At 36.7% G+C, this 25,834-nt stretch overlaps 2 protein-coding genes across 2 annotated transcripts in view; one reads left to right on the forward strand and one right to left on the reverse strand.

The window, feature by feature from the left end:
* The window catches only part of CUNH8orf34 (chromosome unknown C8orf34 homolog), a 370,508-nt gene that overhangs the window by 300,929 nt on the left and 43,745 nt on the right, over nucleotides 1–25,834 (forward strand). The gene's annotated exons all lie outside the window — the stretch shown is intronic.
* Nucleotides 9,786–11,053, reverse strand: LOC118014904 (nucleophosmin-like). Its single transcript, XM_035011296.1, has one exon. The coding sequence runs from the start codon at nucleotides 10,967–10,969 to the stop codon at nucleotides 10,079–10,081; it is 891 nt and encodes a 296-aa protein (XP_034867187.1). The 5' UTR covers nucleotides 10,970–11,053; the 3' UTR covers nucleotides 9,786–10,078.

Below are 25,834 nucleotides of genomic sequence, written 5' to 3' on the forward strand. Positions count from 1 at the left end.
GATTCTAAAAAGGGTCAAATAGTATGAACTATTTCAAGTTCTTGATACATAACCAGAAAAAGTTCATTTGCCATTTTAACCAGAAATCCCCCAAAGCCTTACCAGAATTAAGTATTCTCTTAAAATGTACAAATGAATAAACAAAAAATTCACAAAATTAACTTATCATACTGATAAATGTAAAATGGAACATTTTTGGTCCTTAAAGTTAGATTTCTTCATTTACTAGTAAATTTCTTTGATTTCTAATGAACAATTTTTACATTTATGTGTTGGACTCATAATTTCTATTTTTTATGAATTATTTTTCTTTGCTGTTGGTCATATTTCTCTGGGGCATTTGTTTTTCCCATTGACTTGTCAATATTTATTAGGCATTAAAAATAATGACTTTATGTTTCTGGTAAATATTTTTAGTAAACTTTTTTGCCTTTTAATGTTGTTTATGATAGTTTTTTTTTTAGATTATACTAAAGCTATACTTTTTCTGATTTCTTTCATTCTTTTTAGACATAGCTTTCCCTTCCCAGTATTTGATAAATATTTGCCTTAAAGTTCTTTACATTTTCCCCTGAAATTCCTTTATCAATTTTGAGTTCATTTTGGTGGTTATTGTGAAGCACAGATCTAAATATATTCTCAGAGAAAATTTGCTACTGTCATTTGCTTTTGAGAACCTTTCCTTTCTTATTAGCGTATATTTTTTTCTTTTCACTTAATTTACTAGATATAGCAATATCACAATTAATATTTATTTGATTTTAATTTTTGCCAGGTACTTTATAAACGTTATCCCTTATCTTTGTCAACAGGTCTTAATTATTACCTTAATTATTACCCAGCTATAAGCTGGGGAGACTAAACTTTAAGATGTGATAACTTGCCTTGGGTTTCTGTTTGTAACCCACCGAGCCTGGATTGTACTTACCCCAGGTGGTCTGAATCAGGGTCTGCTCACTTAACCAGTCTACCATCTGGGAAGTGGAGACTCAGCCTCAATTGACTTGTATACTATTTTTGTTTTAGTTCTTGGAGCTTTATATGTTTTAATGTAGAAAAGATAAAGCCCCTCTCTTTCATTCTTTTTTTCCCCAAAATCAAAGAATTTAACCATTATACAATAACTAGCTGTTTTTTATTATAGCTCTGAAGCATGCCTTCTTAAATATATAAATTTTTTAAATATAGGTTTGGGGGTTTGATCTTTTAAGAGAAGCTTGGTATATCATTTGCCAGAATATAGGAACCTACCCATCAGTTTCTGCAGAATATTTAGTTTGTTTATATAAAAAGCATTTCACTAGTGATTTTTACTGTTTCTGAAACAAAGCTTCAATAATATTTACAAGAATCTTATAAATTAGAGACAGAACTGTTATCTTAACTTCCAGTTATTTTGTTCCATGTGTTGGGACATTTTGATTCAGAAGTAACACAAGCTTTTTGAGAAAAAGGGTAGATGAGTAATTTTTTAAGTAAATATCTCTGTGATGTCACAACTATAAAATAAGTATTTGTATTTCTTAAGAATCATGAGTCAGATGCCTGTATTTGTTTTATTTAAATCTGACTTTCTGGAAATTTTCATTTCTTTTTTAAGTGTTTTGCTTTTTAATATTTATTGGAAAAGTATTTGCATTTCAGTAGTAAAAAAGCAAACATGTCATAAAAGAGAATTTCTAGAAAGATTGCTTAATCAAATAAGAAATATAAAGGTATTATAGTCTAAGAAGACAAACTTTAAATGAGGTCAAGAAAACATAATAATTAACAGACATCTTTACTTGGAGACCACAAAAGTTGAGAAATAGCCATGTAGAGTCTACTCTTCAAGAAGGGACAAAGGTATCCCAGCCTGGAGAACCTCCAGCCCAAGGACAATAAAATGAGAGTGGATAATATTCAGATCTTAGACACACAAGCCATTTATCTCTGCCAGGAATGCCATTCCCTCACATTTGTCTCCTTCCTGTGGTTCCACCATTTGAGATCAACTTGGGGGAAATCAATAATACTTTGGTGGATTTGCCTCACTAGATTGCATTTCTGGTGGAGCATAGGATGCATGAACACTTCTGGATTCCAATTTTGCTTGCAGTCTTTTCCATGCTCAACTTACCTTCCACTTCCAAATCTCTTCTCCTTTCATTTTTGTCTTCTGGCCAACAACCCTCATCCTTAGCAGAAACTACTTCCTACAGAATGCCACCACAGTTTCTCCCAGTCAACTAATCTAGGAAGCTGGCAACCCTCCTAGATCCCTCTGTCTGCTTCGGTCCTGGGTCAGGGAAGTTACACTCACCACCTTAACATCTCTGCACTACTCTGTTCCAATTTATTTGTCCACATGGAATTCCAACCTAGCAATTCTCCTCTGGCAGGTAGTGGACTACAAACCTTCTAGGAGGTCAGATCTTTCTGCTTGAGGATTCACTGCTAGAGATATTGATAGATAGATATGTAGAAGGATTCTATTTGAGAGAGGCTTGCAACTCTCTTAGAATATATTTCCCTTGAGAGCAGGGACCCTGGCTGTAACCATGTGAAGTACTTCAGCTTTGTTTACATTAGCTTATTTAAAATTGTATAACCACTCTGTGAGGTAAGTTTATCTTCATTTTTAGATGGAGACATTAAGTCTCAGGGAAGGTAAATAACTACCACTAATGGTGAAAGTGTGATTAGAACCTGCTATAGACTAAATGTTAGTAGTGTCTCCTCAAAATTTGTATGTTGAAACCTATTCCTTTAATCCCGAATGTGATGGTATTTGGAGGTGGGACCTTTGGAAGGTGATCATATCATAGGGTGGAGGCTTCATGAATAGGGTTAGTGCCCTTATGAAGGAGACCCTAGAGAGTTCCCTTATCCCTTCTGCCCTATGAGGGCACAACAAGAAGACAGCCATCTGTGTGAGCCAGGAAATGGGCTCTCACCAGACAACACAACACACAGAATCTGCAGGTACCTTGATCTTGGACTTACCAGTCTCCAGAACTATGAGAAGTAAATTTCTGTTGTTTATAAGCCACCCAATCTATGATATTTTATTAAGATGGCCTGAACAGACTGAGACAGAACCCAAGTCTCTGTCATACTTGAGACAGACTGGGTGACCGTGGCACTACTAGAATTCAAGTCATTTCTTTTCACCTGTGTTTAGAGACCAAGAAGCATGCACTTGTGCTTCGGGGAGCACCATTCCGACCCCGTCTCCTCTTCAGTAGAGTAGTTCCAGTGTTGTCTGTTTTATGCATAAGGTTTGGGTGTACATTTGTTTTGAAAATATGAACTGTCCTACTATAAACAAACTTTGAAAATTACTGTTTAGATTACTGAGAAACATGAGTATTTATTTTCTTTTAGAGCACTAACTTAACATGGAGCTGTTCCTTTTACATCACGTGAATGTTTTGTCTTTTTGTTAAACACTTCTAAGGGCTCAAGAATTGAGAGAATTATATAAGGTATTTCTTTACAAGGAAATTTATATTAGAGATTTTGAGTGCCTTTAGGGTCCTAGAAAATCGTATGAGGTTTGGTCAAGTAACAAATACATTCAATTATATGAAGCAAAAGGATATTAAACTTTATCAGCAAAAGGATATTAAAAGGATAAAGTTAGATATGAGGCAGTTATAATTTCTTTTTCTTTAAATTATTTGCAAGTATGTATGATGAATTCAGTCCTTATAGATTTAATTAAATATCTGACTGCATCTTTGAATTACTCTTCAACTTGAGAAAAAGAAAAGAAATAAAACCACATAAATGCAGTAAGTCATGTATAAATGAAAATTGTCAGAAATTCATGAGGAAGTGTTTTATACTTAGAGACTAACCATAGCCAATCTTATCACTTTCACTTTTAATGGACATTAAATTTTAACTGTCTTACTCCTGATCCAAATTTTTAAAACACCAAATTTTCACTTTCCTCTCTTTTTATGATACTGCTTAATTGTTCAAATTCTGTCCCGGGGTGCTTTTTCTACAGAATGGAGTTAGTTCATGATCTTTGATTCAACAACAGCTCTGTAGCACTTAGGAAAACCTTATTCTACTGTTGACTGGTTTCCAGCTAGACAACAGAATACTGATGTTCTCTATTTCTTAGACGAGTAACTTTTTTCATACAGTTGTTGACATAAAAGGAAAGCAAGGAAACTTACTAAATCATCCTTTATATATTGGAGATTCAAGCGTAACATATTCATTTTATCTGTGGTTTTTCAGTCTTTGCTCAGCCATGATGTGCAGATGTCAATAAATAGTTGATTTTTGATGTGTTTTCACACAGTTGGTAAGAGAGACTGTAACAAGGCAAACTTTGTCTTTATGATTTGTGAAAAGAAGCTTAGAGAGAATAGTTGCCTCAAATCACATAGAACTAGAATTTCTTTAGGCTTATTCTGAATGTCTTTTAGAATTTTAGCAAATAGATGGCAGTGTAGCTTGCAAAATCACCAATCAAATTATTTTACCAGTGTTTGACATGAGTCCAGAGATTTCCATGATATGGATTCTGAGATTATCACCATTATGATATTTTTACCAATAATACAATAAAGTAGAAAGTAAAATTTCTATTATAATGAGTCATATTTATCTAAAGATATTCACTACCTAGCACAGTGCTAAGAACAGGAGGTGCTCAATGAATGCTTGTTGGATTGCACTGAAGGAAGGAAAACCACTCTCCGAATATTTGGGTGTTCTTTTATTCATTAGCCATCTTTTCCAAAGGTCTGATGTCCTAAGTGGAATATAATGGTGTCCTTAAACATAACATTACAACTCTTATAACTGCATGTAAAGCCACAGTTCTCCTGTCTTGGGTACCTCCCAATTTGCCAGAGCATGTTACTTAGGCTGAAGGTTATAGGATGATGTGGGTCTGAATGATTTCCATTTTGTGGCCTTTAATCTCTTTTCAAATTTCTCCTTTTATCTAAGTAGGTAACAGTACCTCCTAATCAGATGTTTGAATATGATGAAATATTGTTACTGTCATTGTGGTTATTTCAGCATAACTCTAAGAAATGGAGTTCTGCTCAGGTTGGCATTAGAAACCAGGAGGTCCCAGTACCTCCAAGACACGTCCTTTCTTCAAAAACAGACTTGGAAAGCACTCCCTAAGCAGAATGTCCTTAAAACTATCTTATTTTTGAACTCTTATCTTACGGAAAATCAAATGTCAAGTATCTTCAATCTCTGTACCTACAAAGGTACCTATAAGTACCTATGGTGCTTCCATTTTCTGTCCTTAGTGGAAACCTAAACTGATGATCCCTAACTTACAATGGTTTGACCTACGGGTTTTTGTTTTGTTTTTTTTTAACTTTATGATGGTACAAAAGCGATATGCATTCAGTGAAACTGTACTTCAAATTTTCGATTTTGATCTTTTCCTGGACTAGCAGTATATGGTATGATATGGTATGTTATGATACAGCAGCCGCAGCTCCCAGTGAGCCATGTGATCATGAAGGCAATCAACCGACACAGTTAAAACCATTTTGCACCCATACAACCGATCTGATTTTCACTTTCAGTGTAGTATTCAATAAATTACATGAGATATTAAATACTTTACTGTAAAATAGTACTTTATAAAATAGATGAATTTGCCCAACTGTAGGCTATAAGTGTTCTGGGCATGTTTAAGGTAGACCAAGCTAAGCTATGATGTTTGGTAGGTTAGGTATATCAAATGCATTTTTGATTTAGGATATTTTCAACTTATGATGGGCTTACTGGGTCATAACAACATTGTAAGTTGAAGATGATCTGTACTTTCCCAGACATTTCTTCATTACTCATGCTTTTGTGCAAATACTCGTTATTTAGTTATACCAGTTATAAGAGGCAATATTGTGTTTATCCTAGTTCTTCATTGCAACTTACTGACCATTTGTTTTCAACTCTAAATAACAATTCTTTTTCCTCTGAGGTTTATATTATCTGATACAATGTCAATATACTGCTCACATTCTTCCCTGAGGACTTTGATATTTGTCATTACCAATCTATCCAACATGCTATCTTCAAGAATATTTTACATTCTATTCTTCAATAACTTCCATCCAATATCTGGATGGATCAGTCTTCATTTTATTTAGTCTTTTCATGCAAATTGGTATAGTTTGACTAACACATTTTTCTTCTTGAAGCTCCTGCTTCTTTTGTTTCCTAAGATACCATTCTGTTCTGATTATCTAGGCTCTGACCATCTATCTTAGTCCTCTTTGCTAGGTTTATTCCTCTGTCTGCCCCCAAAATTTTGGTGTTTACCAATACTACTTCTTGTCTCTGTTGTTTTTTCTTTTCATTTTGCATACTCTCTCGAAGTAATGTCATTCACACCCATGACTTCTGTTGGCTTTAAGTCTAGTTCTCTCTTCTGGATCTCTCCCTAAGGTTCAGAATTATATATACCAAACCAAACCAAACCAAAACACCACCACTACAACAAAAAGAAAACAACACAGAACCTGTTCGCTAGAAGCCCTATTGGCATTTCAATCTTAAAACATCGAAGCTGAAATCCTTAAACTTAACCTGTTTTTGCCTTAATCCAGAGAACTCACCATCTCTCACCCAAGTTATTTTGAAAAATTATCATCATGACTTCAGTCTTTTACTCCATCAGTCTATCTACTCAAAACTAAGGAGATTTTTCTAAAATAAAAATCTGATCACGTTATTGTTACTGGTTGGGTAAAATTCAGACTAGTTGTTGGTTTGGCATACATGATTCTCAATGATAATAATAATAATAATAATACTCAGCATAAATACAGAAACTCTGTTTTTCCTTAAATTTTTTTTTTAAATAATCAATCAATAATTCAATCAATAAATAGTTGTCTAGTGCTATAGAGAACTGACATATTGGATATAATTTATATTCTCAAATGTATCATCTTGTCATCTGCATTAAGGCATTCACTAGAAATTAGATTACAATTTTATGTAGAAAATAATATAAATTGTAATAAGAACTGACATTTATTGATTTCTTTCAATGTTCCAATTGCTGTGCTAAGTGTTCTCACACATGACATACAATTTTTGCGACAAATTAGTGACAAATTATCTGTTTTATTAATGAGTAAATAAATTAAAGGTTAATTAGACTTGAGCAAGGACAGTGATGGTCAAGGGATAATTCAGACCAGGTGATCTGTTTCACGAACTTTGTATAGCTCAATAGCATCTCTGTTTAAGGGTACAAATGAAGAAGTAAGACAACTATTACTACAAAACACTAAAGTAGGCTTAAAAGAGAAAACTCTTGCGTGATACAAAACTTGAGGGAAATCTTACATCTTGGGAAGGTTTCCTATGCATTATGAGAAGGGGTAAAACACACTAGATGAGAAAGAGATGAAGAAGTCTTGGAGTTTAGAATAGGTGGTATTGTTGTGAGGGCCACAGAAGCCTGTGATGTTGTAGCAGATTATTTTTTATGGCTTTTTAAAAAAATATTTTATTTATTTATTTGACAGAGAGAGAGCAAGCACAAGCAAGGGGGAGCGGCAGAGGGGGAGAGAGAAGCAGGCTTCCCTCCAAGCAGGGAGCCTGATGTGGGGCTTGATCCCAGGACACTGGGATCATGACCTGAGCTGAAGGCAGACGCTTAATCGACTGAGCCACCCAGGCACACCGGATTATTTGTTTTTGAGTAGGAGAAATAATGGTGGATTGTGGGTCCTGAATGCTAGGTTGAGGGCAATAAGTAGAGATCTTTGGATATCTCTGAGCTTGTTCTTTTTGTTTTGGAATAGTAGAAGGAATTACCTGAGGGTTACTTGATATGGTTAAATTTGAATGGAGAACATTATAGAGATGACAAGGACACCAATTGGAGTCTTTGTAATCCTTGAGTATGATGATGAATTTCTGAACCCAGAATAGCAATGGATAACAAGGAGGAATAGTATGATTTTTACCGTGCATTTTCCTCTATGGAAATGTTTTTACTTTAGGAGATACAATTTATGTACCATAAAAATTCAACCACTTCAAGGATACAATTCAGTGATTTTTGTTAAATATCATGAGTTTTACAACCATCATCATCATTTGATTTTAGGGGGTGCCTGGGTGGCTCAGTCAGTTAAGCATCTGCCTTCAGCTCAGGGTCCTGGGATGGAGCCCCGCATTGGGCTCCCTGCTCAGCGGGGAGTCTGCTTCTCCCTCTCCCTCTGCCTGCTGCTCCCCCTGCTTGTACTCTCTCTCTCTCTCTCTCTGTCAAATATATAAATAAAATCTTCAAAAAAGTGATTTGGTTTTAGGACATTATCATCACTCCAATATGATAACTCATGTTCCATTTACAGTTAATCTTCATTTCCACTCCTAGCCTTAGGCAACCACTAATCAGTTTACTTTCTGTCTCCATAGATTTGCCTGTTCTGAACATTTCATATAAATGGAAACATATAGCATATGGTCTTTTGTGTCTGGCGTCTTTCATTTAACATAATGTTTTCGAGGTTCATCCATACTGTAATATGATCAGTAGATTCATTCTTTTTTATTAATGAATAGTAGTATTCCATTGCTGGATATACCATATTTGGATTATAAGTTCATGAGTTGATAGACATTTGAGGTGTTTCTGATATTGGACTATTATTAATATGCTATGAAGATTCACGTGCAGATACTTCTGTGAATATGTTTACATTTCCTGTGGGAGATTCACATGAGTGGAATTGCTGTGCTATATGGTAAGTTTATATATAACTTCTAAAATTTTGCCTTTGCAATTTTTAAAGGCACAAAATGAAAACTGAAACACAGAATTACCATATGGCCTAGCAATTCCACTCCTAGGTATATACCCCCCAAATTGGAAACAGATGCTCAGAGAAAAAACTTTGTGACTGTTTATAGCAGCACTATTCACGATGGCCAAAAAGTGGAAACATCCCAATCTCTATCAAATAATGAACAGATAAATAAAATGTAGAATAGAATATTATTCAGCCCTAAAAAAGTGAAATTCTGATACATGCTACAATATTGAAAATATTATGTTAAGTGAAAGAAAACGGACACAAAATGTTACATATTGTATGACTCCACTTATTTGAAATATCCAGAATAGGCAAATTCATAGAAACAGAAAGCAGATTAGGGGTTGTCAGGGGCTGAAAGGAGAGGAGAAAGGGAAGTCATTGCTTAATGGGTTTGGGGTTTACTTTTGGGGAGATGAAAAACTTCTGTAATTACATAGTGGTGATGGTTGCACAGGACTGTGAATATACTTAGTGTTACTGATTCATATACTTTAAAATGGTTAAAATAGTAAATGTTATGCATATTTTACCATAATAAAAAAGAATAAAGCTTTGTATGATCCACAAACTGAACATTTTTAAATCCACATGAATAGAGTAAATTGATTTGCTTTGGTACACTGCTCTTGGAGAGTCAGGATGCCAAGGGAAACTCTTCTTCCTTAGAATCAATTAATCATCATTATTATCATCATAGCTCACTTATTCAGTGCCTACTATGTCCATACATTGGTCTCAGGGCTCTACAGACATTATCTCTTAATTTTCATAACATTACAAACAGGCAGGCATTATCCCTAATTTTCAAGATTAGGAAATAGAAGCTCTAAGAGATTAATATATCCACAGTCACAGAGTTAGCAAATGCTGGAAGTGTGACTCAAGAGACCTTCTCTTTTATTCTAAAGGCTTTGGATTTTATACTATATTTTGTTCTTTTTTTTTTTTTTTTACTTTATTAAAATACGGAGTTTATTTCACATGTATATTTTTGTCTCCCCACCATTTCCATTTGTCTGACCACCACTACTACTATGTCCTATCATAACATTCCATACATACTTAAAACCAAGCAAAGGGTGGAGTTCCATCTTTAAAAATAAACAGGCATTTTGGACAACAAATTCTTGGCAATGGAACCTGGACAACATTTATCAGACACGGTAGGGAAAGTTCTCACTCTGCATTATAAAAAGGACAGCCAGATATCAACTGTTACAGAAATGAAATAAGATGGAAAATTTTAACAAACTGTTTAAACTATTTTCTTAAAGAGACTTCCTCCACTGCCAGAGATCCTGAATAGCCTCTTGGTCAGTCATCCGGAAGCAATTCTTCACATAATTGATGAACTTGGCTTCCACTTTGGGAAGAGAACCACCTTTTTCTATACTTGCTTGCATTTTTGCTTTAATGTCTTCTACAGAACTAGGTCCTTTCGGTGTTTTGGGCGTCTTTTCCTGTTTTTTGAAAGATTCTTGACCTTTTGTTCTTGGTGTTGATGGTTTTGAGTCTTTTCTATTCTGGTTTGATTTTTGTGCATTTTTGGCTGGAGTGTCTCGTATAGATTTCTTTATTGGAGCCTTTTCTTCAGCTTCCTCATCATCAAAATCATCATCATCATCATCTTCGTCATCATCGTCATCATCATCATCATCGTCATCTTCATCATCTTCATCAGCAGCAAGTTTTACTTTTTTCTGTGGAAACTTGCTACCACTTCCAGGGGCAGAACGCTTTCCAGATATACTAAGGAGTTTCACGTCCTCTTCCTCTTCATCTTCTGACTCTGCATCTTCCTCCACAGCTACTAAGTGTTGTCCACTAATATGCACAGGCCCTGAACCACATTTCAACCGTAAGACCACAGGTGGTGTTATTTCAAAGCCCCCAAGAGAAACCGTTGGCTGTACAGACATTTTCAAAGTTGCCAGTGTGACTTTAATTGGACTGCCTTCATAATTCATTGCCTCTGCTTCAACAATGTGCAATTCATCCTTTGCACCAGCTCCTAAACTGACCGTTCTTAAAGATAACTGGTGCTCATTTTCATCATTATCCACCTTAAAGTGATAATCCTTGTCAGCCTTTAGTTCACAACCGAAAAGATAGTTCTGGGGCCTCCGGGGGCTCATGTCCATGTCCATCGAATCTTCCATGGGGTGGTGGCACGCACTTAGGTGGAAGAGAAGGCGGACAGAGATAAACGACTACTGTTCCACACAACAGCCGTGCAGGACGGAATCACACCAGGGACTATACTATATTTTGTTCTTTTAAAATTGTTTGAGCATGTACTAGCTGGAAGGCATCATGCACAAAAGAATAGTAAAACAAAGCATTATTATTGAAGAAGGCAGAAGAAACTGGAAAGGGACTCTATTATTGGAAACCTCAGTGTTTTAGGAAATTCACATTGTGTTTAATGCTAGTGGACCCCTGGGTAAACTGGAACAATGACCATAATTTATCCCACATTGTAACATGACAGTTCCTAGCTCAGTATATGTTTACTATAAGCTGATTTCAAATATTCTGGCTTACTTCCAAGAAGAACACAAGAGCTTATAATTTCAATTATATGGCATTTCAAGCAGAACCATGTCCTAATATTGGACTGAGGGATTAGAGTTGACTGCCAGGACAGCAACACAGTTCAGGAAAGAATTATTATTTTTAGATCACTTTGAGGGCCAAGTGGACCAGCTTACCCTTGTGCTGGAAAACATCACAAAGGCTAAAGGACTTAATACTTAGTGAGCCTTAATAGAAAAAGTAAGTTATGTGAAGTTGTTGTATACAGGATCTCAATGGAAAGCTAAAAGTCTCGCACTCCACATTTTATTGAGGGTTTAGAGGCTTGAATTACAATCAGCCTCTAAACTGTGGGTTAGGATTTATTTGACATTAAGATTTAACCATTAGTTATTAGAAAAATATGAAATTACTTTGAGAAATATTTGGTTATACTAAAGCTTGAATAGGTAAAATATAGAAATTAGAAAAGATATATGAATTATTTTATTATGACATTGCTTCCTGAAATTAGAACTTATATTGCATTGAAGTCTTAAAAATATAAAATGTTAATATCTGTGAACTTTTTAAAAAAATAAATTATATTACAAATAATTTGTCAACATCTCTTGTATAAATTTAGATATATACCCACAATCCATGAGCTTCCTTCACATCACAAGGTGAAAAGGTTAAGGTTCCTTATGTTTTAGTTTAATTGCAGGCACAGCTTCAGTGGCTCAACATGTATGGAGAATCCTAAGAGCAATTCCATTCTCAGACATTGATGTTGAGGCTTTCCAATCTTTCCTCAACTTTTCCAGGTTAAAGGAAACTAAGACTTCAGGATGAAAAACATATCTCCGTTAAACTTGTTGGAGAGCTCTTTGTTACTTAGTGATCAAAATTTGACCCCTTTGACCTCCCACAGATGGTTTGTATTGATGTCCCATTAAATTCAATTTCCCTCCCTTTGAATTGTATGAAAGAACAACTCCTTGAAACCTTTCTAACTATTTCTTTGGCAAGGCTTATAACTGTAAGCTTGTTCCTTATCACCTAGGACATACTCTTCCTTTGACCAGACTGTTAGCATTTTGCGCAGTGTGCTGGAGCTGGCTCACAGTGGTTTCCCAGCTCTGTGTTCAATGACATCTCATTGGTAGCCTGACATCAGTGTTCTGGGAATATTTACATCGCAGAAATCAGCAAGTGCTGCCTAATGAGCCCTAGTTTTTCACCTGTAGAACTGGTTGTTAAACTTTGATTACCACATCACTGATATGAAGAATCCAGGTGAAAATACAGAATGAGTGAAATAAGTCAGTCAGAAAAAGACAAATATCATGTGATTTCACTCCTATGTGGAATTGAAGAAACAAAACAAATGAACAAAGAAGAAAAGAGACAAATAAAAAACAGACTCTTAAATACAGAGAACAAACTGTAGGGGAGGCGGGTAGCGGGGGATGAGTGAAATAAACGGGATTAAGAGTATACTTATCTTGATGAGCACTGAGTAATGCATAGAATTGTTGAATCACTACATTGTACATCTGAAACTAATATAGCACTGCATGTTAATTATACTTGAATAGATATAAACAAACAAACAAACAAATTAATAAATAAATAAAGCTTGAGAACACACATGCAAAAGGAATCCAAGTGAGAACATAGAGAAGGATTCCGTAAAAACTCACAGGTCACAGCTCTGGTGTATCACTGGCAAACTTGATCGTGGATACACAGCTGGGGCTCCAGAGCTTGGCTCCCAGGAACTTATATCCTTATAGGGACTGCCACAGTTTTGTGTTTATAATTATGATTAGGATTTCCAAATTTAAAAGTGGGGAAATTTTCTCCCATTCTTACATAAAACAGCAGTGCGATGCCATAGTCTATGGATCAAAGACAGAGTGGTTGGGTTAGAAAATGTTTCTTAATTTTAACATTATGTGGTGTATTTAGACCAGCATTTCTCTTTAGTTAGGTCTTAAATTGTAGTGGGTTTTTTTTTTTTTATGTTTTGTTTTTTTTGAATATCAGGAAAGTCCCCATAAATTTGTAGGTAGTTCTCTTTGAGAATAGCATGGATCCAATTTCCTGCCAATCCACCAGAGAATGTTGATGTTTTAAAAAGATAGGATCTTGTGAAGTTCTGTAGTGCTGCACATTATTTTGTTCTTGAAGTAATACTTAAAAGAAAATGACAAATAGCATATTTTATGGTTATAGCACTGGAATATTGAAAACATATTCTCTTAGAGCAAATTATTACTATTTTGTAAAAAAAAAAAAAAGAGCACCCTTGGATCATATAGATGTGTTTGTGAACACTAAGTATAAAATTTAATACACTATTAAATTGTGTATCCTGTTTTGTTAACCGAGATTTATTTATTAAGATATTAATATGACCCCTTCCACCACACTCGTTGCATAAAGCCTCGCAGAAGAAAAACAGAAAGTGAAATAGTTTTAGCCCTAAAGATACTCTAGTTCTCTTAGGAAGATTATCTAAATGCACCAAGATGAAAATCATTAAGTAAATTGTATGATACAGACTGTATACATAGTCAGTTTAGAGAAAAGAGAACTTTCTTTAGGTTGGAAGAGTTAGATTTTAACGGAGATTTGGATTTGATCTTTATACCACATAAGTCATTTTTGACTACCTGTTTTACTATTTGACATAGTATCTTTTTCCATCTCTCCAAGTAAAAACATAAAGAAGATAGAAAACTAGAAGCCTTGGGGACATTTTATATGACCCTCCTTTAGAAATTTGAGGATATAGTTTACATACGACTCAATAGGCCTTGTCCTATGAATTATACTTCCAAAAAAATTTTTTCAGGAATATGGTTTGTAATATGATAAAGAGGATTCTGATGTATGAATGACATGCTCCATATTATTGAAATTAACTAGTAACTGGCCTGTCATACATGGCCTCTACATGACCTTTCTTTGTGTGTGTTCTGTTCCTGGCAAGGGACGGTCATGGTCAGTGGTACTAAGCCCTTTCTGTGGCTGCTGGAGGGGGTCAAGTCATGTTCTAGTCAGGAGCAGGAGGCTCTGAGAACACGCCTCCTACATTCTGTTCAAGTTCCCGTTTCTGTGGTTTTCTAGCATTTGGTTACCATGTACTTTCAAACAATTCTGTGCATGTATTAAGTTAAAAAAGAATCACTTTAAAAAATGCCAAGAATGATTTCATTAACCAAATGGATTAAAAAATATGGTGCTACGTACTAGGGGAAAAACCAAACTAATAAATCATACTGTAAACTAATAATGCATACCGTTGACCTTAGAAATGGAAAAGTATATCCTGGAAGTGTTACTTTTACATTTTTTTCTAAAGCTCTGTTAGATTGCTACCTTAGTTTAAAGTGGGGAAAAGAAGCCAAAACCTGCTACCAGGAGTTAAGTTGACAAGTACGTTCTTTCATGATTACTTTGTGTTAGGGCGTAAAATTCCTTTTCGATGTAAACAGGGCTTTTAAGAATCTGGAAAGGAATGTTAAACAGCAGGTGAAGGGTGGAACCTTGAGGCCAAAGAAGACATTAAGTAAACTTAACCTATCCAATTCACCCTGGAACGTGAGTAAATCTAGAGCCTGGAAAAGAATACCCCAGGCTCTTCTGGTCACAGTGAATTAATGTCTGAGTTAACTGAAGCTATACTATTTGCATAGAGAACTCCTGAGATTTTTAAGAAAACAGAAATGCAAAGACAACTCCAATAAACTCTACCTTTGAAACTCTTAAGGGGATATGAACGTCATAGTCTTACCAATCACAGTAAAAAGCACACTTAGAAATGTTTACATAAAATGTCTACTTTTACATAAAAACCAAGGTAAAGCAGATTTCTCAGAGCAACTACCCTGCGTATATCGCTAGCCATAGACTAGACACATCAAAACTTTTGTTAATGGTTACTTAACCTTTACCTAATAAATAGTACATTAATATATTTTTCTGTATTCAGAAACTTCCTGGAAATATTTAACCTCATAGGAAATTCCTGAACCTACAAAAACTAAATATTCTGTAGCACAAGTGGAATACATTTTGGCGTTGCTTATTCTGATGAAATAATGTGTGCTATGGCATTATAAATATTCTAGAAGATAACAGGATCACTCAAGGTCACTGGCTTCAAAATAGAGCCCAAGCTCAGCTCTGGAAGAACTGTCATGCTTTCACTGTCAAGGAAAGGTTTTATCCCAGATTAATGAGGTCTCCTGTTGAGAGTCTTCTTGACGCTAAAACAATTGAATCTTCTGTAACTCCCTCCGGACTCTGACAGAAGGAACAGGTATAAATGGCCATGTCAGTAGTAACAGTAATAGAATAATAATTCAGCATCAGGTTAAGATCTGCCTTTATATTGAAAATGTATTATTTGCTAGTGATTGTGCTGTCTTCCCAGATACTATCGTATCAAATCTTCATATGTGATGGGCATTGTTATACCAGTTTCACAGCTGTAGAAAATGCTGTCAAGAGGCTCAACAATCGCTCAAGATTACAAGGCTAGGGAATAGCAGAGCCAGCTTTGACAGAGATCCTCGTGGTTCTGCAGCCAGTACTCTTACTTCTGGTGGTCAGACTGCTGCCTCTCTCTAGATGTCCAACACCGGCAATTGCCCAAGCCAACTGGGTACCCATGCGGAAATATAGCCCCAGCTTTGTAAGAAGTAACTTCATGCACACAAGCATCTGTGGCTTAAAACGAAGAGTGTCCCCAGTGTAGATGGTGCATGTGAGAGTAACCGACAGCCTTGCATTTTCCATTAGACCCTCCGATGTCCCCTGCATCAGGTACAGTACCTAACACAGAGTGTGTGCCTGCTTGAAGGCATGAGGTAGGTGGGGGGACTCTATTTTCCCTACATTCGTGGACTGCAAGAGATAGAAGTACTCAGATGCTATAGACCACTTATATAGAATTAATTCAATGAGGAACTAATTTATTCTATTTTGAAAAGCATAATTCTAGCAGATTTCTGGCCTACTATTCATGATAAATGTAGAAAATGCAGTTTTTTTCTTAAAAAATTATAATGAGGGGCTCCTGGGTGGCTCGGTTGGTTAAGTATCTGCCTTCGGCTCAGGTCATGATCCCAGGGTCCTGGGATCGAGCCACGCAATTGCATGAGGGTGAACTGAGGAGCCTGCTTCTCCCTCTCTTCCCCACTTGTGTTATCTCTGTCGCTATCTTTATCTCTCTCTCTCTCAAATAAATAAAATCTTAAAAACAATTATAATGAACACTAATTCCTTCATTATCATTCATATCAAATTGATATATTCATATCAATATTCATATCAAAATCCCTAAATATTTGCTAAGCATCTATGCTGGGTGTTATGCCAGGTAGAAGGGTGCAGTGCTGAGGTGTGGGGTGGAGGTGGGAGGGCAATTTTGCTTCTAAAATGAGTCCTTAAAGATGAAGAAAAGTCATCTCTGCTTAATGGAAAAGAACTTTTAAAAAGTAAGAAAATTTAAATAACGTTTTGGTCAACTATTCTATACTTTTTTGGGTTTTGTTCATTTTTGCTGTTCAGTGATGTGTTAATTGGAAGGATAGTAAGGAATGTTAATCTAAACAGAACAAGTGTGGAAGTGAATCTGCACACCACAACACTCCAAAAATTCTATGTAAATAAATATCCTGATCAAGGTTTTGAATAACTTAAATGGTGTTGATTGATACGATTTTGAACAGGGCTAGCTTATTTCTCTAAAAATCTGGAGTCTTCACATATGGATATTTCTTCCTATAGATGAAAGAGAATTCTTATTTAGTTAAACACAGTTGACAGAGGGCTTAATAAATGATTTACACACAGGGTGATCAGATGCGTACCAAGTATACTATTCACAAACTGAAACAATTCCTCCTCCATAACATAAAAAAAAAAAGGCATCTTACCCTCACACTTGCAGTTCATCATCAAAATGTGATTGTCAGAGTGGAAATAAACTTGATTCCATTTTAAAGTCTTGCTATGCAACTGATAAAAGACAAAACTTTATTATTATTATTTTGCATTTTTCTTACAACCAAGATCCTTTAAGCCAGCATTTAAAACAAAAGTTAAACCCTGTACTGTCTGTAGGAAAGTTTTGTAAGATCTGTGTCCCTGTACATTTTCTACTATCAGTCTCTGGAAACGGTGGGGCAGGGATGCTGATTAACCAGCTGACTTTAAGAACTTTGCAAAGTTAAAAATGTTGCCTGCCTTGAAAATCTATGTAGAGTTTTTCCAAAATTTAAACCTAGGCCAAGCCAAATCTTATATGTGTTCTGAGAAGTAAAGACAATGCACAATGGATAGAACATGGATTCTGGAGTTCTAAAAACCAGAGGTCAAATCTGGCATTATTCGTTTTTAGCGCTAAGATACTGAGCAAGCAATGGTTTCTCTGAACTCGGTATTTTCACTCATAAAAGCAACTCTTTACAATTGCATGAGGGTGAACTGAGATCATTTATAGGTAAAGTGCAAAAAAATGGTAGCTATTGAACTTAGTCACAGTTGTTCTGCATTGTCATGAGTTCTTGGATTGAAGTAGCCCAACAGGGTAAGATTCAGTCAGTCAGCAGACACGGACAGCGTGCTTTCTGGGTGCCAAGCATTCTGACAGCCCTGGGAACACAATGTTGACAAGGCCCTGCCTTTGTCCTTCAGGGACTTCCAGTCTGTTCACAGAGATCAGGAAACACTGTGTACTTCCACCAACCCAGGATGCGAGCTGCCATGACAAGAGGGACAGTCACAGGGATAAGGTGGCTTGTTTTTATTTTTGTTTTTGCTTTTAAATTCTCTCTTTTTTGTACAAACAATAAAACAGACTTGCTTTTTCCCCGCCGTGTGGACGTATTTGTTTTTCTGTTGGCTCAGTGGTTTTGGGTCGGCCTACCCTTTGTATTATAACAGCAGATTCTCAAGCTAAACTGGAGTCAGCTCAGGAACACAGGATGACTCCTTCATGAAGTTGAATTCAAGCCATACTTCTTGGCTGGGATTGTCAGGCTGGACTATCCTCTCCTAAAATGAGTGATGTATGAACATATTTACATTAGTTCTGAGAAGTCAGGGAGTGTAGTATCACTATTAAGAACTATATATCTTTAACTGAGCTTTGCAGAGTCTGTTAACTTTATTCCAAATTGAGGCAGGAAGAGTTATAAGGGATTGTGGCGGCTCGCTGTCTGCATGGGAACCTGGGGCCTTTCAGAACTACACTTCTTTTCACCCAAAGCAGAGATAATGTAGAGCATGCAAATGATTCTCAGACTTATTTTCTTGTACTGTTCTTAGGTTCACTTATTTAAATAGTGCATTGTGTTTAATAGGTAGGCTTCCTTTCCAAATGGTCATAACATTCCTCAAAGGTTGGAATTTGTTTTAAACTCAGCAGTAAAGACTACTGAACTTAGAGTTACTTTTCCTGTAACGATTCTTAGCAACATTGGCACAGCTATGACCTTGGCACAGCTATGACAATAAAGATAAAAATAAAAACTAGTTATTTTAGCCTTAACTATTTTGCATTTCCAAGAAGAGTGCCAGAGCTTTTGAAGAAAGCAATATTTAAATATTTCTATATAGATGCATGTACACACATACACACACACACAGTCTATATTTCTTTAAACCATTCTAATATTTGCATATGTATAACCAAATTCACTTTTTTTTTTACCCATTATATACACATTGATTTTACTTAGGGAGGAAAAAACATTAAATTATCAATCTGAAGTTAACATCTACTAAATTTGCAAGAGAATACTTCACTTTCATTCAGATGAAAACAACAATGGAGAATCTGACCTTCCTTTGTGTGGGAGGAGTGAAAATTAGAAAAATGGAAGTTACAATTTTCTTGGACACAAGTCCCCTTGTTTCAGTCCCCCACCCCCCTCGCCCCATGTGGAACTTCAATAACCAGGCTGCCGGAAGTGAGAGTTCTCCCAAGATTAAATTCTTAAAAGACTCCTTGGCTGTAAAATTACAAAAGTGTGGATAAGCACCTTGTTCATATGTATTGGGTCTATTGAATTTACACATACATGTAGAAATAAATCAGTGGTGTCTTTATTTGACTATCAGTGGAAAATGTAGAGAAACTTAACCTTTGATTTTTCTGAATGCTTTTCAGGTTATCTTCTTGCTATGGTCTGAGGTTTTGTGTCCCTCCAAAATTCATATGTTGAAAGCCTTATACCCAAAGTGATAATATTAGGAGGTGAGGCCTTTGGGAGGTGGTACCTTTGGGAGATGACTGGGTTTCAACCCATGAGTGGGTTTAATGCTCTTATAAAAACACCCAAGAGAGCTCCTTTGCTCTTTCCACCATGCAAAGATACAATTAGAAGTCTGCAACCCAAAAGAAGTCCCTCACTGGCCACACTGGCACCCTTGGACTTCCAGCCTCCAGAACCATGAGAAATAAATATTTGTTGTTTATAAGCCACTCAGTTTATGTTATTTTGTTATAGCAGCCCAAATGAACTAAAATGCTTATAAATGCACATTTGTTTTAAGTCGGCTGAATTCTTACATAACATTTTGAGAAGACTGACAGATAAAACTATTCTTAGAGAATGATTTAGTATAGCACTGAAATAATATGCTATCCTGACCTTCTGGGCTTAGTGCATCTGTTCTTTCAACAAACATTCTTTGACCATCTTCTACTGTAAAGTATTCTGTGAAGTACTGGGCATCTAGAAATGAAAGATACACTTCTTGGCATTAAAGAGCTGACAGTATGATGGGAAAGGCAGTTGAATGAACAGACTTTGTGAGAGCACAGAAATGCTCTGATATGTATACACAGCATGCACATGGGAGGGGGAGCCACTTAATGGAGCTCACAGGGTGAAGAGTGATCAAAGACAGCTTCCAGGAGAAGGTGGCCTCTGGGTTGATGGCTAAGTGAGTTCTTGGGGAGGTTCACTACCACAGAGGGAGAGAAAAGTCTGCCTGGGAACCCACATGCTGTTAAGCACAGCTGGAGAATTAGATGGTGGAAGGACAGTGGGTAGAGTGAAGGCCATGGTGTTGGAGTGCTGGCTCATAATCAAAGTGGGAATGATTTATTGAGGGCCTACCACCATACATTATGGATATTACCCCTAATCTTTCAATTGAAAGCATTCTTACTTTTTTTTATTCTCTCTTTAGAACTAAAAAAAGAGAGACTTGGGGAGTCTAAGGGATTTGACCCAAAGGTTACATGCCTAATGAGTGATATACAAAAAAAGATTTAGACCCAGTCTTGTCTCCAAAGCCAATACTCTTTCTACTGATTTGGGGGCTTGGCTTCCCAGGAGTATTGAATGGCATGTTTATATCCTGAAAGCCTTGAGGAGACACTTAATGATTCTAACACTTGCCCTTACTTCCTACTCCTGGCAGAAATGAAATAATTTATTTGGGCATGGAGTTTTTGCAGTATTACATCATAAATTCTAATAAGGACCTAACACAAGCTTTGATGATTCACAGTAAGGTTTTTTGTTTTTTGTTTTTCTTTACATTACTTTACATGTACTTGAATGGGTTCATTGTCCAGAATAAGAATTTACACTCAGGTTTAGTGTAAATAATTTGTTGGGTTGACCCTAGACTAGCAAACCTAGGAAGTAGAAAATTACAGATAGCAGAATTGACAGAGAACTGGATTAGGAGTCCAGGTGTCCAGGTAGGGGCTTAATTCCACCTCGGTCACAGTCTAAACATTCAATTTGACTAATGCAATTGATTTCATTCTCTGTCTTCTAGAAAGATCATAGGCTTCAAGACCATAAGATTCAAAACCTGGCTCTGCTTTGGAATTTTCTTAGCCTGTTTCTTTGTCTGTAAAATAGAGATAATTATTTGACACCAATATTGTGAGGATTGAGCATAGAGCCACATGTATGGTCTATAGTAGCTACTAGATAAAGGCCATTTTCCTTTCCTTTCTTCAGATAACACAGTCAAAAGCAAGGCTAACCATTGAAGGTTTCTCCACCTCATTGTCCTGAATTAAATGCCACAAGGTTATAATTGTGGGAAACAAAGCCAATCTGATTCTATCCCCTCACTGTCAATATGCCTCAGTATAGATACCCAACTTGGGAACTTTAGGAAGAGATCAAGTTTCCTAAGAGAAGGAAACACAATGAAAGCTCAATGTAAGACTCAGCTTCTCAAGAAGCTCAGCTTCTTCCTCCATGAAGAACTCCTGCTATAGCTCACTGCCTCATCTTGCTCCTAAGATTTCAGGCAACACTCATTCCTGAAACTTCTTGCTCCCACCCATATTTTATTACTGCTCTACAACAATGCCTCCTCATTTTGAGAGAAAAATCTGCCTCCATGAAACATTCATCTATATACCCTAATTTTGCTCTCTGAAACAAGAAAGAACTCTACTTTCCTCTCCATCTTTTAAATCTTCCGTTAGTTAAATATCTCACTCTTTCTTTATGTCTTCTGTCCTTATGATGAAAAGTGAACTTCTTCAAACATTCCTTATGTGTCATTCTTCCCAGACTTTTCTCCATTTTAATCATCTCTCCTTGCAACATACCAAGCCTAAGCACAACACTCTAACCAAGTCAGGTGTGTACAATTCAACTATTAACAACCTAAGGAGTTGACTGTGCTTTTATGAACCACGCCTACTATTTAAATAGCTTTTCAGTAGTTTCCATTGCACTGCTATACACACTAGGGTTGTAGTTACCTAAAGGTTCCCTCTTTTTTTATATGAACTGCTATCTGGCTATGTTTTTATGATTCTATATGTGATCTTTTAAATAACATAGCAGAGTATTTTACAATTAGTTTCACTGGGTTAGTTTCAGCTTCTTGAAAAACTTGAAAATGTATTGTTGTGTATTGCTTTCTCTCACCTGCCATTGAAGCTTTTCTCCTCCACAAAAGCAGCCAACATTTGTCTCCATCACCTCCTTGGTTGGGGTATGTGCTGCATGATTGTTTGTGGTGGTCAGCCCTGAGGTTGGTGCTCAGCCAAGTGAGTTTAAAGCCTCCCAATATTCTAAGGCAAAACTCTTTGTGACAAGAGCTTGATTTGTGTTGTCTCTGGGCTTCAAAGGGCATTCCAGAGGAGTAAAGAGAACGGTTTCCCAGATTTGTGATCTTTAAAAATACTGAGGCTGCCTTCTCATGACTTAGCTTTATTAAACTGATATGTTTAACTAACTGGCAGTGACCATAAGATGAGTTACATTTAACTTTTAACTTGCAGTATTGCCCTGGATATGAGACAGGGCTAAGTAGTTTGGCTCTGAAGTTCATTTTCAAAAAGTATCCAGGATTTCAGGTGTTTAGCTCAATTAACATTGAGACTATGTAAAATTAGGCTACACATGTTATAAGAATTATTTTTTCTCTTGAAATTTCTGGCTTTTAGATTCCCAGACCTGGCAGCAAATCTTGTTGGCTTCTCTGCTTCTGATCCTAGCTGTTTTCACAAAATGCAAACACATGCAAAAATATTGTAATAAACCTCAATGTTCAGTCATATTCAGTAAGACTTCAAAAGATGTTTGCTTTGAACTTGGTTCTAAAGATGGGCATACCTTCATGAGAATGGAAGATATCTTCTTACTCTCTATGATGTGGTTTGGCCCTTTTCAGGGCCCCAAAGTAAGCTTTGTTCTGTAAGGCACATTAAATTTACTTTTTGGACTAAGAATTAACATAGAAATTTCTTCTTATAGAACATCTTGAGGCTCCACTTCCCAAAGGGGCCAGGGTTTTAGACCACAAAGAAAAAACAGTACAGCATCAAAGAAACGTGGAGCATCATCATGAGCTCTACATTCTATGCCCTGCCTTAGATTTGATCAAGCATTCGAATTGTGGTTTGCAAGGTTGTTGGGTGTTGGGTGATCCACATAAACTCCTCTGGTATCACTTCATAGTTCACAGAAATGTGAGACAAGGCTGAAGAGGTGTGGTATACCCTGTAGTTAGCAGAATCTGATTGCAAGAGTACCTTCTGTAAACAGGTCCTTCCACATCCTTTTTCATTTTGTTTCCTTTCTGTTTTACCCACCTTCCCTGGTAATCACACTGCAAAGCACTCTGCTTGTCCTAGAGAGAATTGTGCCTTTGATCTTTCCTCGGACCATTTTAGCTGGTGAGACTGAAGGTCTCTTTTTTGATAGGGCAATTTCATTGGATCTCACTCATTTATTATTATTCTTATATTCTATCTTTAGTTTTGTTCATCTATGTTTTAGAGTCATTGTCCAATTAAAAAAAAAACAGAACCCATTTTTAAAATATCTTTCTCTAGTTCATATTTCAACCATACTTTCTGTGGCTCCTAAATAGATCTAAAATATGACCTTTCTCCCTATCTCTTGCTACTAGAATCTCCATGGATTCTGTCATTTCTGAAATATTCAAAACTTCTACACAGTCTTGTCTTCCTATGTTTGTAACCACATTTTCTAACTATCTTTTGATAATTTGGCACCTTAAATTAAGAATTTGTGCCTTTTGTAATAATCCTCATTCATTCAGTAAATACTTTGGAGTAACTCTCAGATGCCAAGCCCTGTGTTAATTGCTGTAGACAGTAAAGAGATAGAAGTGTCTACTGTCAGAGAGCTTCCATGGTATCCTCAGTCCAGCCCCAGGCTGTGCCCCTCTATATGGGATGAGGAGTCCCTCGGTCAAGGGGACATATCTCCCTGGAGCCCGACCATGTGCTAAATATAGGATCTTGGAATCTTCTGCCCAAATGATTTGAAGCCTGCTTCCTGAACCTGCATGGCCTCTTCCTTTTGTCCATCCCTCCCTAAGAGCTCAGTTTCCAGGCCTGAGGTATGGACAAGCAGCAGATACTTGGGAGGGTGTAAATGAGCTTGGAGATGCAGGCAGGGATATCCACACATATGCTCACAAAGCACCTGGTGGTACAGCATGGGGTGGGGGAAAAGAGAGGCAAGAATATGGTGCTAGGGTCAGCACTGCCTTCCCGCTATCCCTTTTCTGCCAAGTTATGGTGCAGAACTTGAAGGAACATAAGAATTCTGCATTTGAAGCTGGCCTGCCCAGTCTGTTTGAAAGTCAGAGTATATTTTATGTCCTAGCTTGTTGGCAATGTGGACCCCTGCTTGACCTCTTGCCTCGGGCCCACATACGTCAAAGATGTGTCTATGGAGCTGACAATGTAGTGGACAGGCCAAGGGTCAGTGTGGCAAATTCTCTAATTTTAGGGAATCACAGGAACACATGGAAGGTCAGGGAAGTCCTCTCGGAATGAGGGGCACTGCACTTAGCTTTGCCAAGGGTAGAATATTGCTAGGTGACATCAGGAAGAGGACATGGGATGCACAAAGGAATGGCTTGAGGAGGGAAGGACAGAAGGAAGGACAGAGAGACAAAGAGACAGAGGTGCTGACTGTAGGGGACCTGGAGTTTACTCGGTATGACTGGACTATTTGGGGATGGTCTTGAGTTGAGGGAGAGATGGTCAGGAACAAAGTCTTATTAAGGATGCTGTCTTACTCCCTTTTCTCAACAATTTCTCTTCACTTGTGTCATTTGCTTCTTTCTAGTTCTGATGTCCAGTCTTGTAAAAGTCCTCTTTCTCTCACCATCAGTCAACCTTAAGTTACTGCTGAAAATTTATTTGTATGTGAAGTCATTCGATAATGACCTGTCATTGAAAGTGTAAGATCCTTGTAATGAAAGTGACACCAAAATAAGACTAGATAAATGAAAAAGTAGCATCTGATTTTCCCACAGTTGGGTCCCCTTTCCAGCTATCTCCTTGAAGAATTAGCATATCTCTAATTTCCCTTCCTTGCATAGTATCAGGTTGGTTTTCTCTGTCTTTCATTCACCGAAAACCTCCTAATACTAGTACTAATACTTATTATCCTGATTAATAATGATAACAGACAGGTTTTCAATCTTGTCTTCTATGCTTTATAGATATTATTTCATGTAATTCTCACAGTAACCCATGAGGGTTAACCTATGAGGATAACATGGCATTATCACCATTTACTGAAGAAGAAATTGAGACCCAGGGAAGTTACATAATTTACCCAATGCATATAAGTATATGTGGCAGAACAGGGGTATGAGCCCATGGTTGCTTGACTCCAAAGCCTGTTCTCTTGCCTCTCTAGGACATCACTTTTTGCCACCTTCTGATAGTACATCAAATCAAGGCCAAGTCTTAGTCTAGTGACAAACTCATATTAAACAAAAGAAATACTGTACATAAACACAGGTGGCGAGTTCAGACATAATAGTGGGAATTGTCTTTTCAAATTATCCTAGAGACTATAGGCAAAACTTCAGAGTCAGTAATTGGGATACCTTGAATAAATACTCCCTCTATCTTCCCCTCTAAGTCACTTTTCTTATTTACTTGGAGGTCACCTCTTTTCCTTGGAAAATTGATTATGCTCCAACATATTTCCTCCAAGCAAGTCACA

Source organism: Mirounga leonina, unplaced genomic scaffold (genome assembly GCF_011800145.1).
Source record: "Mirounga leonina isolate KUSES-001 unplaced genomic scaffold, KU_Mleo_1.0 Mir_165, whole genome shotgun sequence".
NCBI lineage: Eukaryota > Metazoa > Chordata > Mammalia > Carnivora > Phocidae > Mirounga > Mirounga leonina.

Excerpts from the sequence above, each read along its gene's own strand:
- LOC118014904 (XM_035011296.1), bottom strand. The coding sequence starts at position 10,969 with ATGGAAGATTCGATGGACATGGACATGAGCCCCCGGAGGCCCCAGAAC.